This window comes from Amblyomma maculatum, chromosome 9, assembly GCF_055883805.1.
Source record: "Amblyomma maculatum isolate TAMU_Amacu chromosome 9, ASM5588380v1, whole genome shotgun sequence".
Taxonomy (NCBI): Eukaryota; Metazoa; Arthropoda; class Arachnida; order Ixodida; family Ixodidae; genus Amblyomma; species Amblyomma maculatum.
In genome coordinates this window covers 122,986,836-123,000,480 of record NC_139352.1, presented here as the reverse complement: position 1 = coordinate 123,000,480, position 13,645 = coordinate 122,986,836, and the positions used below count along the sequence as shown (strand labels likewise).

General features: G+C 47.4%; 1 protein-coding gene across 4 annotated transcripts in view; it reads left to right on the top strand.

Moving 5' to 3' along the window:
* The window catches only part of LOC146180305 (ADP-sugar pyrophosphatase-like), an 87,141-nt gene that overhangs the window by 31,508 nt on the left and 41,988 nt on the right, over positions 1 to 13,645 (top strand). Inside the window, exon 2 of one of the 4 annotated variants that reach the window (XM_084579529.1) lies at positions 2,083 to 2,166. The exons of 1 other annotated variant lie outside the window; for it this stretch is intronic. In XM_084579529.1, coding sequence (XP_084435655.1) covers positions 2,095 to 2,166 — 72 coding nt within the window. In that variant the 5' untranslated portion in view covers positions 2,083 to 2,094. Of the gene's footprint in view, positions 1 to 1,711; positions 2,167 to 10,730; positions 10,863 to 13,645 lie in introns of those variants that run through there. 2 more of the 4 variants (XM_084579528.1, XM_084579530.1) reach the window with 2 other exon arrangements.

The window sequence follows — 13,645 nt, the reverse complement described above, 5'->3', positions numbered from 1 at the left end:
CGGACGCGTCCTCATAAAAAAAAAAAAAAAAAAAACCGACAACACAGTTAACAATTACAAAGAAAAGACAAACAGAAGAAGTGAACCGGCTGTTTTGAAGTGCTCCCCTTCTCCACAACGGCTCGGCATCTTAACAGCGGGCTTCAGGCGGGTGTTCCGCATTAGCAGCAGCCGCTTCAAAACGAGCAGCGGGACCTGATATCAGTAGCTGGATATCCGGATCTCAGGTCGTGTACCGGTCCTCCAAGCGATTCCTGGTGATATACGCAGGAAATGCCGGTAAACGTCGGTATTTCAGGGCATTTTGCATGCTCTCCGTATCTCCGTGCGTCTCCGCACTGTGTCAGCCATATTGTTTGTTTACATTCATCAGATTTGCGGGTGTCTAGATGCTTGGCTTTGAGTTTGATGAAGAAAGTACTGCAGCACAGCCAGAAATGTTTTTCGATTAAATTATTGTGTAGCACTGTTTTAATCAGCTTTAAAATGCTGGTTTCCAACGCCTTTTATGCTCAACTGATGTTCCTTAAGTGCAGAATGTTTCAATCACTGATTGTAACTGCCACTATTTGCGTATGGCATTATATTTTTCTTGTAGTACCGAAAGAAACCGAATTACACTCGATTCCAGTGACATTAGTCTGCACGCGTGGCAGAGGTATAAGAAGCATAGCATCGAGACGTCGTAGCGCTATTCTACACACCTGGGTGCAAGGGATAATATGTATAGAAATAAGTACAGCTGAGGGCCGTTTGTGTGAACAATGTGTAGTCGGTACATAATCGAGGACATCGTGAGAGCGTGCATTCCCTTGGACGCTCCTTGTGAGATTCGTTTGTACACCTCGAAATGCCCAGCTCAGGCATTGGTATTAAACGAAATGTAACACTTCACCACTTCGTTAGGTGCAAAAAACCAAGTACTTGAAATGGATTCTAGCGAACGCTGATTATATCGTTTCCTATGGACTGAACTGTGCAACCGTGCACACAACATTGTGTTAGCGTGGGCAGATTGTAGCCTGAACGGAGGAGGTAAATGCTCCCTGTTTACATTTTAACAGCATGGAAACAATGCGCATAATTTGAACCGTCTCCGATTTTATCACTAGTTTAGCCACTAAGCTCGTCGTCGAAGCCTTCGACGTGAAGGACTCCAATCGAAGGCCTTATGTCGTCAAGACCTTATCTGACGTGCTGCGACTGTACATCACAACACGACCCTAAACCAACGTGCTTCAATCACTTGGTCTTGTTCGGAAACGCGTCTTCCTTTCGAAATAAACACGCCGCGTCACTTTTACCGCGTTTTAGAAACAAGCAAATCCTCACCAATCCGCGCTGTCCATGGCAGCGCCTTGAATTCAGGAACAGCATCAATACAGAACGAAAACTGCCGCAAAATGGCCCTGAATACCAGACCTAAGCTGCTTGGTACGCAAGCCGGTTCAGCGCTCTTTCGCATAGCCTTGCATCGAACGCGTCGCTTCGTGGCGGAGAGCGATCATGTGGGGAGCACGTGCTCCAATAACCTCGCTTTCCTCCAAACAGCCGGCACCTCTCGCACGCACTGGACATTTATCTCATCACCCCCTCCCACCTACTGCTTGCCGATACAGGCCAGAAGCCAAGCTGTTCTCTCCACTTGGCCCAGCAGAGGACTCAATCTCTCTCCTCTTCTGCGACGTCTCTCAGCCTCGACGCCAGCCCAGACAACGAACTGAGGGCGATAAGGCCAACCTTACCGCCGCTGCCTGGCGTTTGCGTCGTAGTAGAAGCCACCGTAGCGCCACCGCCCCCTTAAAACTTGGACCCGCAGCGCGGCTCGCGCCAGAAGAGCGCCTCCCTGTTTACTTGCCTCACGTTCTCGAAGACTTTAAGCGAAGACACCTGTTGCGATCCTGAGGAACCTGTTGGTTGTGCGAAGTGACCGGAGCACAGGATAGTGGAGGCTCTGTCGAGGCTTTGCTTCTCGCTAGTCCTCTCTTTTAAGCGACAGTTCTCTGTACTTGCCCGCTCAGCAGCGGCCAAGCGAAACTCGGCGTCAAGACGAGTGTGCACACAATGACCTCGTTGTTCCAGACGCGCCTGACGATGGCACCTTCGCCGACACCATCCCACTCCAGAAGGCTGGACAAGAAGAAGTTCACGCATGTCTCCAGTGAGGTGAGTGCCTGAGCTGCGTTGGCACTGCGTAGTGCTATGAGCGTCTGTAAGCGGAAAACAATGAAACGGTAGTCTGTGGGCCAGCAGGGCGGGCATCGTGATATAAGACACGTGGACACGGCCGAAGTCAGGTTATGATATCTTCTGGGCCAGAAGGACCGCTCCGGGAATGTACAGCTTACTAAAGGTCAGCTTGACAGGCCTTGCAGTCGACTCATTCTGGCTGATGATGTTGACGCGGATGATTGCGCTGCACCTACTGATTTATCTGCTTGTTTTAGTGAATGATTACCGTAAGTGCTTGGAAATTGCCAGTTCGCTGTTTTGTCAATGCAGCTTAATGGGCAAAGCATCTTTCAGCCTTCAAAGTGTGAGGAGTTCACGGGCCTGAGTAGGGCTGAACACGTGTCCAGTGTGAAACACAGACCGCCTTAATTTATTTTAATTCTTTCAGCATCAGTTCTACGTCTGTGAAAGCATGGTCAGAAGAATTGAGGCGTTTGAAACGTTTTTACAGACTGTCTTTCCCCCAGCCTTGAACGCGTGCGAATAAAAGCCAATGATAGAAGCTTTGCAGCTCAGCCTTCCTAGTTGAAAAAAGGAGCGCTGCCGATAAACCCGATAGCTCCTCGAGCAATGCTGATAATTGCACACGTGCACCGCAGTTAATACCGGCAAACATTAAAATGCTGTTGTGTTCCAATATCTCTGTCCACCACGCTGCAAGGTTGTTTTGAATAACTTACTCGTGCCGCCAAGCACTGTACACACCGCTTTGTCCTGGCGACCTCATATTCTATTACACTGGCGCACTTAGCACCTGTAGCTCGCAGAAAAGATCGCGGCTTCGACTTAACCGAATAGCGTTCGACGGTTACACATTTTGGCACATTTTCAGGCGTTGTGCACAAAAACAACGGCCGAATAGAACTGAATTCGGCAGTGTGCACAACCCTGGGTAGATTTGTTTTGCTGTCCGTCCACTGAATTTCCCCGCACTTCGACGGCGAGAGGTCCTGACGACAGTGACGAGGCAATCCTCGTTATCACAGAAGGTTGCCGCCTTCTTTCTGAGGACGAGCTGCGGTTTGTCCGTGATCTCTACAGTGATAGCTGCGCGGGGAGCTCTTCTCACGGTGAACGGCGTCGCCGGCGTGGGTACACAATTACCGTGCGCTAGTGTGTCTGCCTGCTGCTCAAAAACGATGTTGTCATTGTGTGCCTGAGCAATGTTGAATCATGTTGGCCAAGGAACTGCTGACGAGAATATGCCACCATAGAGAGCCGGGGTCGGTGCACGGATGAGACTCGCGCAGGCAACCAAGGTCTCGATAGTGGGGGCGCAGATTACAATGTGCCCATTATACCGGGTGTCCCAGTTAACTTTAACTAAGGGTTAAAAAATGAAACATTTGAGGTAGGCCAGAGAAGCCACTTGTATAAAGGCGCCAGCCATCTGGCGAACCACAGGGAAATTATTATTTTTCAATTACCTCATTAGTAATTAAGAATTATTTTAATTACTGCTGCCTTAAATACATTAAATGTTATTTTCAAAGTAGAAGAGCACCTCCAGAAACCCCCATTTCATTTATTTCCGATAAAGGATGCCTCACGTGTATCTTTTTTTCCAAGCTTTAAAGAAAGCCCTAGAAATATAAAGAGGATATCACGTGACTAGCGCATTAGCGCGCCACGATTGTGCTGCTCTCAACCAGGGTGTCAGTGAACGAAATCAGCTACGGTCGTGGCTCCACGCTCAATTTGCAGCGACAGGCCGATATGTCTGGACCTTCTTGGTCCGCTTCAGGCAGCTGGCATGCGTGACGGTGCAGAGAGCTCTCCGCGCGCAACCATCGCCAACTTGGCTGTCGAGTCACGGCCGAAGATAATTTCGTTCACTCAAAAATGAAAGCACCACAATCGCGGCTCGCGAGAGCGTTAGTCACGTGATATTTTTTGTTTTTTATTTTGCGGGCTTTCTTTATCGGAAATAAATGGAAAGGCGGTTTCTGGAGGTGGTCTCCAACTTTGCAAATCAAATTTAATGTCTAAAGGCAATATTCATCATAATCATCATCAGCCTGATTATACCCACTGCAGGGCGAAGGCCTCTCCCATATTTCTCCACTTAACCCGGTTCTGTGCTAGCTGCATCCACTTGACCCCTGCGAACTTCTTAATCTCATCCGCCCACCTAACTTTCTGCCGCCCCCTGCTACGCTTTCCTTCCCTTGGAATCCAGTGCAATATGAATATTAGTAAGGCAATATTAATTAGAAAAAGTATCTTAATTACTAATTAGTTAATTGAAAAATAACACATTTGCCTGCGGTGCGCCAGATGACTGGCACCTTTATACGAGTGGCTTCTATGGCCTACTTCAAATGTTTCATTTTTTAACCCTTTTAGCTTGGACACCCTCCATATATAGTATCATTTATCTGTTTCGTAAGGCATCAACTGCCGCCTCACTGAAAAGGCTGCTCTCTAGTATGTGTGCAAACATGCTAAAATTAGTAAGATCGATGGCTTCCATCTTCTGACCTCCTCCCCTTGGACCAGTCTGCACCGATTAACAGTTTCTGCGCGGATATCGCATACTGGTTAAGATATGCCGAGTATCCCCCCCCCCCCCCCCCCGAAACAAAAACGGAGGGGGAGATAAGAACAAACAGTTGTGTTCGCTGATGCTGTTGTTAGAGGACTTCCTATCATCAAGGCCCTTGATGCGCATCGCAGAGCTGTACGATATGAAACTGTTGCATGATGTCTTGGAAAAATCGCAAATAATTCATGTTAGTTCGGTACATATATCTGCAGTATAGTGTTTTATAGTTTTAGGTTTTATTATACAAGCAAGATTCCATTGTTCAGGAATATCGGGCCATTGTCATGTGGGAAACCACCTTTTGCTTGCTCTCCTTTGATTTACATGTTGTATATCAAAACAAGCCTCGATAAAAAAATATCTCGTTAATCTGTTGCTCAAGCGGTTATCTTTTTTTTTTCTTCTAATACATCGAGTTTCCAATAACAGTATGCGTAAACTCTTGCACGCTGCGGCCAGTGGACGCGTCCTCGGCGTTCTCAGAGAAACTCAGCATGACTGCTATCGCGAATGCCCTTATAGCGACGGCGCTCGTTTCTGGCATGCGAAAGGATAATGAAAGTGAAATAATAGAAACTGAGTTAAAGTGCGATGTTGATGACAGGTCACGCGAGTGTCTGACCTGCATGCCTAAAGCGAAGGCTGCATCTTCGAACATTTTACTTTGTCGACGACTGTCACGATTTTCCTGACGATTCGCATCGCCTCCCAAGGTCTCAGAATTGCCGGAACGAAGTCTACTAAGCTGGAATGTGCCAAGGAGGCGTCTAGCAGGACCAGCTGTGCGCTTTGTCTTCATTGCGACATCGTCCAAGGTCGCTTCCCAGGGCACAACAGACTGCACCGACGGTGCCAATGAGTGCCGCATGCGCGTTGTTGACAGTATAGCTTTAGCAGTGGGAACAGCACACGCGAGGTTGGTTCGGGGGCTTGTGACTACAGTTTCGTCTATTATCCCAGCCGCGCATGAATTCCTTCAATCACTAACTGTACGCACCACATCTGTAGTGCTTATTATGTGGGGAACATACACAAAGCAAATTACGCAGTGTTATTTACGCCTTTCAAATTTGTAGCATTTTAAGAAAAACACGCTAGCTTTGGGTGCAGTGTGAGGTTGTCTGCTCTAGATCGCGACGTTTTTGTTGAAAAAAGAAGACAACTTGCCTTATTTGCTAAACTTGACGGTAGTGCGTGCACTTTGAAACATCTATGACCGCATGTACGAACAACAGTGCAATCAGCAAATTAGATATGTGGGTTTCGAAGGGAAACCGGTTTCTGTTCTTAATTTCTTTGTGACAGCTGTGTTATGCAGTTCCCGAGAAAGCGATTCGAAGCTCAGTCTGTTTCGGAAATACTGTTTGAAACCAGTAACAGGGCACAAGAAGCTCCAGTTCCGTATCTGATTTCTCTTAATGTTTGCATCCGGAAAAGCGCTCGTAATATAGGGAATACATCTCACGTAGACAATTCTATTCATCGCATTTGCATGAGTCCTGATTACGCGCATTTTACCTGCCAACAGAAAAAACGTGCATGTGTCTCAAGCTGCGCGGATCGGCTCTTGTATGTGGTCGAACTGAGGATACGAGGGGCGCCGCAATGGACGGCTCCATGGTTCCATACAACGCAAGGGTGCGTTTGCATCTCGCCGTCACGTTGCAATGACTCATCCAATTAACTACAGACAGGAACCCTGCACGCACCAACTGTTTCTGAAGAACAGGTACAAGACAGCACCCCTACGCCTAGCAACGACAGTTCCTGTGTTTCTTCGGGATAATGGTCACGTCTGGGCTCCGGATCAAACAGCATTGGCGCTTAAGCTGCCGTAACCGCTCTCCTTTACACTTTGTTCCTGTATCTTGTCGTACACATCAGCAGTGACCTCTCATGGAAAACGCATATCGAACATATAAGTAACAACGCTAATCGCATGCTTGGCTTCCTTCGCCGTAACTTTTCACGTTCTCCGGTTTCTTTAAAGCTACTTCTGTAGAAAACGGTCGTTCGTAGTAAGATGGAATACGCCTCTTCTGTGTGGGATCCTAACATCAAGACTCTGATTAATATCTTAGAATCTGTCCAGAATCGTTCAGCTCGTTTTATTTTAATTAACTACTCCCGTTCATCACACTCATGAAGAGAACCCTAGGTTTCCCGGATCTTTCGGTGCGGCGTCATATTTCTCGACTTTCCACATTCCACAAAATATATTACACAAATAAATCCTTGAAACAAAGTCTTTTCACTGCTCCAAGCTGCGTACGTATCATTCCGCATTGATCATCGTTTCAAAGTCTATGTTCCAAATTGCAGGACTAACCAGTGTTTCTACTCTTTCCTCCCAAAGGCCAGCTCAGACTAGAACTACCTGCCCACCTGCATCGTCTCCATTTCTGAACCCGAAACTTTCAAATCTGCGCTTCTTCATCATCTATGTTAAAAAATTCTCCTTATTGTTAATTTTGTATAAGTAGTATTACCACTCCTATCTGTAACGCCTCAACGGCCCTGATAGTAACCAAATGAATAAATAAATAAATAGCGTCCAACCGCTGACTTATGACAGAGCTGGCCGGACAAGCTTTTGGAGCAGTACGCCAAGAAGCTGTCACCCGAGAGAGCCTGTGAAGTTCGGGCAAACTTAGCAGCGCAGCGAGAAAGAAAACCACGTCCAATGAAGACATCGTAGATTGTCTTCCGTGAGCCACAGAGAGCAGCCACTTTGCCAGTAGTCGGAGTATAGAGGGGAGTAGTGGGACAAATGAGAAGGAATTTGGACAGGAAGGGTCGTAGCGGAGAAGCAGTCGGACAAGGGCGATGAACATGTTTTTCTGGCTCTCAAAGCGTGACACTTGTGTAAGCTGGGGTTGCACAACTGGAGTTCGCTGCAGACAGACAGCTAAGGGGACATGACTTTTAGTCTGTAATGTCCCTAACCACAACTAATATCGGCCTATACTTCGATGAAAAATGAGGCACTCTTTCACCGCGTCGGGGGTTATTAACCGGACTGCCAGTGGGTCATGTGAACTATGGGCGAGATAACGTGGCCTCTCTCTCATCGTTCAGAATGCAGCTCAGTTCAGCTATTGACTATAGTCCCACTTGTACTTTCACATTCATACCATTTGCAAATTCTTCTGGTACCGAGGATATTGTACGTGAACTGTGCATACATTTTCCCAATCAAATTGAGCACAAAATAGGAGACCAGAAAAAAAATTAGAGGGTCTCTTAGATGTCTCTTAAGAGGAGAATGGCGAAAGCCTACCCTTCCTATCCTATAATTTGCCTCCCATCGTTAGCCTCTTGTCGGCATTCTTTGCAGTGTTACATGTAATTTTTTACAGGAAAGGAAAGGCGCAGTATCTGTCCCACTTTCTCCGAAAAGGGTGCGTTTGGACGGTACACCATGGCTGCGTTCGCGTGGCATTCCTTGGCGCGCGTTCAAACGCATCCCGCCTCGGCCAATGAGAAGGCCGCTTTGTACACGACAGCATGAGCCATTAAATGTCGCTGGCTGGCTCATCCTATATATACACAAAGCCCTTGAGGGCGTCGACGAAGAGGTCGCGTGTAGTCTTGCACGTACGCTGCGGTGCCCGGCACGACCGCGAGTCAGCTTCGCTCTAATCTTATCGGCACGAAGTGGACTGCGCCATCCGTCATCGACGCCTACGCGAGAGGCCTTCATGTCAAGAACGCGTTGGCGTTTCCATCGCTGGCCAAGTACTACACGGTGACGCGCCTTTCCTGCTTCTTTAAAAGAAAAAAACACCATAAACCTCGAGGGAGCGGCCAGCAGTTCAGACATAACGGCCCAGTCTTCCTGTATCCTGCGCACATAAGTCCTCACCTGGACAGTCGATGTTCACGGTTAGAGCAAACAAGGGTCTCGGCTCTCTTTCATTCTTTTCGCTATTTCATCTCTCACATAGTCTATGCTTTCAGCGCTTTTCTCTGTCACGCTTGCCGTTCATGAAAAACACCACGTCCCTCGCCAAGACCAAGTAAAACAAGCACGCTGGACATTTTTCATCGCTATATATATAGTACCACAAAATTCCGTGATTCTCGATTTGAGCATACAAGTCAAGCTTGGGATCTGCTCTTTTCTTTGAGTTGAGAACAATGTGAATCGCGATTCACAGTGCTATCAAGGACGCGGTTTTCAGCATTTCCTTAACCGCTACAAGCTCTCGCTGTTAGCGGCCCGGTCCGCAACACCCGTGGTTTCTGCAATAGAAGTGCAGAAACAGTGCCGTCGCTCCACGTCCGGATGGGATGTTCAGGTCACCGCGCGGTTTCCACTGTTTTCCGCACGGCTCGCCTTCCTTGACATAAACGCTTCGCATGAAGCGCTGTCAGATCCCCTCCAATCCACTAAAGACGGAGTTTGTCGACATAAACGAACTGGCAAAAACAGTTACCCACAAAAAGAACGAAACTCCCGTCACCTGGAATGGCATGGTCGGGGGTTGGAAACTTGGGCACTGACAGCACGGGGACTGTGAAGGATTCGCACTTGTGACGAGCGAACAGGCTTATTCAGTAGCCTCTGAGGGGCGCTTGAAATATAAGTGGATTGTCATTCATACTTATTTCAATATCCCGTGTTCTTGCGGCAGTTAAATTACCCGCACTAAATTTCCGCAACTCGTCTAAAAGCGCCTATAGAAAGCAATGACCGATTGCTGCTCGAGATAATTTTCATCCCGAACAAGTACTTGGATTCTTTCGAAAGAGACTGCCGGCGGATACGTTTCGATGGAGGGGAAACGGAGTGGAGTCCGTGTGCTGTGCGATGTTTGTGTAGTGCACGCTAAAGAACACCGGGTGTTGGAAATTTCCGGAGTCCTGCACTACGGCATGTCTCATAGCCCGAGTCGCTTTGGGACGTTAAACACCACAAACCAAACCGAACCATTGTTTGAAAGTGCGATGCTAGAATCTCGAGCCTTTTCTTAATGACCATCCCGCGGGCAGAGCCATATCATTACGCTTATTCGTTAATCTACAAGTTTAATATTTGATAACGGCATTTTTCGTTACCTTGGACAAGCTCAAGAAAATGCCGATGCAGCACAGCAACCGCCGTTTATAAGGCGTTGCAACATGATAAACTGTAAAACACGTTATTGCTGGTAAATGAGAGGATTGTTGTGTCAACGCGACTTCGACGCGTTTTTCACAGCATGCCTATAGCGAATACACTTAAACTATTTGCCTATATTGTAGGACTACTGCTGCAGCAGCGTATAGTATAGGAACAGGTTTCAGTTGTACGAATGACAGGGCCGAATTCATAAGCGCCGAAAGTGTCTGCTTCCTATACTGGAAGGCGTATGTTGAATGAATGAATGAATGAATGAATGAATGAATGAATGAATGTACGCTTTAGTGAGAAAGAATGACATTGGCCTCAATGGAGAGAGATCGTGGACACACTCTTTTCTGGGGCAGCTATTCTGTGAAACCGAATTCCTAAACAAAATGACGAAGTTTACTAAAGTATGAAGAATCGTTGAAGAATACCTTGTTATCTGCAACGTCAGGTTAAGTGTTCCTCGAAGCCTGCTGAAAAACATCGCGCACGACGATGACATGGGGGAAAACACGACCGCTATCTGGGTGTTGAAAAATAACTCTCTGCGGAGCTAAAACAAGAATGCAGAGGGTGGAGACCGTGACTGCGTTAAAGGGCTAGATAACACTCGTTGGCGACGGATTAACAGTGGTGACAGGGCGCATTCTTTTCGGTGTCTCGCGTGCTCTGAAACGGCGGTCACCTTTGGCCGCGGAAGGTTTTCTGTTTCGAGTCTTTCCGTCGCATTTGCGTAATCTCATGTGCACGTCACGGCCCTCTTCAGAGTGGGGGTGAGCGATAAGTGGCCGGTGCCTTATGATATGGAGACGCGCGTCCGGCACCACCAACGCGGCTATAAGTTCCAGGGCAGCCTGGGCCGCGCCGTCAGTTCGCATTCGTCCGTGTCGGCGCCGCCATCTCTGAAGAAAAAAAAGAAACCCTCTGCTTTGCCACAGCTTCGTCACAGTGATGCCTCCAATCTCGGAAGAGGTCAGTGTTTTCGGCATTGTCCTATATCAAGTTAGGTTCTGAATCATTGGCATTCTCTCGTTGTTGCAATGTCTTCACTTGCCTCCGGCTATACTGACCGTGCGTGGTAATTTGAGTTAGTTGACGATGCCTACGAGGACTGCTAATGGGCCCGCGACGTACACTGACTGCTATCTGCGAACTTTTTCTCTAGTCACCGCTCCTTTTCCCAACGATTTTTTTTTTATTATGAAGCAGTTGTTTGCCTTTCTGAATTTGGCACATCCCCCCTGCCGTAACTTGCATCTCTTCGCAATACCTTGAGTTTCATGCGACTTTACTTTCATGTGTGAGCATCCCATTTTATTGGTTGGTATTTTATTGGTTGCTACGACTGATACCTGCTGCCCACTGACGGGGGCTCCCCTTATGAAATGTCCGTTTCCATGCATTTATTTTTCATAGTTCTTGCATGCGGTCCTTTACATTTCGGACCTTTGGTTATTTTCTGCTGTACCGCTGCTTATGTCTTTGAAAAGTTTATTTGCCTGTCACTGTTCGCGTGTAGCGATTCCAAATCATTATTGGGGATGATTAGTAACGAAAGGTGCAACGGCTCTCGCACTCATCTTTAGAAAGCTGGCGATGTTTACACACACGCACAAAAATAAAATACTTGGGTGTAAAGAGATCACCTACCTGATGCCTCCCCTTAGCGAAAGGACATGGGTAGCAGGCAGTGGTGTAAGTTATGTCAGCGGAGTGTTTCCGCTAGAGCGCAGCCAACCAGCCAAAGAAAACATTTACGATAATTCTAGGGGCAGCTCATTGTTGTTCGAGTCTAGGACAGGAGCACTGCGGACTAAGACGTACCGAGTCAAATACCAAGAGACAGACACGATGTGCGGTGTGTGTGGGGAGGATGAGGAAACGGCTGAACACTTAATAATTTGTAAAGGGCTCCACCCTATACTTAAACGGAATGGGGCAGACTTAGCCAAAGCATTGGGATTTAAGGATAATGGGGGAAATAGACTTTAAAAGGGTAGAAATAAACAAACGAAGGTTAGCTGGTTAGTGGCTGAAATGAAAGCAAGAATAGGTCCACACTATATATTACTATTCACGGCTAAGCGGCCCGTAATGGCGCCGCCTGATTCAAAGGGTTCAGCCTTATCCATCCATGTGCGGCCTTCAACTACGGCCTAATCGTTGCCTGGTCTGTTGGCCGCTTTTGGTTATAGACAAGTCACCCGATGACAGTGTCGTCATCACTGGTGAGAGATGTCCCGCCTCTTCGACTCCAATGTTGGCCAAGTCTCTTGTCGGAGGCGTTCATAGTGCGCAGACCTCGAAGGAGGGGGCCGGCAATCCCCGGTAGTCGTGTGCCTCAAGCGCGCCCCTGGTACAAAACGTATCGTCGGGTGAGGCGAATGGTGAAATCGGGTCTATAGTGGCATCCAGAAGAGGGTTCGCCATTTGCTTTAGAGATACTGCTCCTTTCAATTCTTGCGAACCAATTTACTGAAAATGTGTGTTTACGTTTCAGTAGAAAAGCTTTGTTATAAGCAGCGTTTTTCCTTCGCTTGGCCGCCGCCTGTGTCTCATAGTCGTGGTCCATCATCCGAATGTGTTATTATGGATGTAGTCGGCAGGGGTAACGTTAGCCAATAGTTTAGGTAATGCCTAGGGACTTGGGCGTAGACGCCTTCAACTTTCGGTGCATTTTGAATAGATCGGGTGCTGCGTGCATGGTCTGCATTCTTCATGAGTTGCGAAGCGTTCTGTCTGCACTGGGTCGGCGCTCTTAGTGTTTGCTGTTAGAGCCAGTATTGCGGCGGCTATCGGAAGCAGTTATTCAACGGTTATAATCGAATCGTCATAAGGCATATCAATCAGATTTTGCCGAGAATCGAGTGACATGCCGTAACCATTGCTGGACTTTGCCAGTTGGCTTGGAGAAAGTGCTCGATCGCCGCTGGAGTTGAATATTCGCTAGGGTTCCGAGATGTCTGTGAAACATCACAGACCCGCCGCGACACGCCGACGGGTGGCTTTTATTCATCTGGGACTTGCAGGTGACTGGCACTGACGTGCCATTTTCACCGTGTGCCCGCCTTTAGCCTTGGAATAAATATGCTGCAGCCCTCTTTCAGAAAAATTAAAAAAAAAAAAAACGAGGAACTGCAACATCCTCTTCCAAGTTCGAGGTGAAGTCCCAAACAGCACGTATGGGAACTCGGTGTCTGTCAGGCTCCCTTAAGAAAATTCTACCCTACAATTGTGTATTGTTTTTAATGTGTACTTTTCCGAGTATGGAAGACGCATTTTCTATGTTTCATCTGTATGGCCCTGTTACCTCTATGTACAGATTGTGTGGGGTTCTGAACCCAATCAGGTGCTTTAAAGTAGTTTTGGTCACATGCCTTTGGTATCTTGTATGAAGAAATTGAAAGCAAACTTTCAGCTTTAAAATGAACTTCTACAGGTGTATTTTAAAGGTGCCAATACGGTGGAAACGAAAAAGCACCCACAGAGCTCTGATACACTACGCGTGGAGTTGCCGGGACAAAAGCTACAAATAGATAACACTTTGCTTTTCGACAAGCGCAAAGGCCGAGCACAAACATAAATTGAAGCCTCCACTGATAGGGCTAAACAGGTAGTAACGTAATTTCCAGCAAATGAACGCAAAAACTACGTTGACTGCTAGCGCTCCCACTGTGGGAAACATATCGCCGTCAAACTTGGCGCGAAGCATTCGCATAACCGTTTCGTGAAGCTGGCAACTGTCTCTGGGAGGG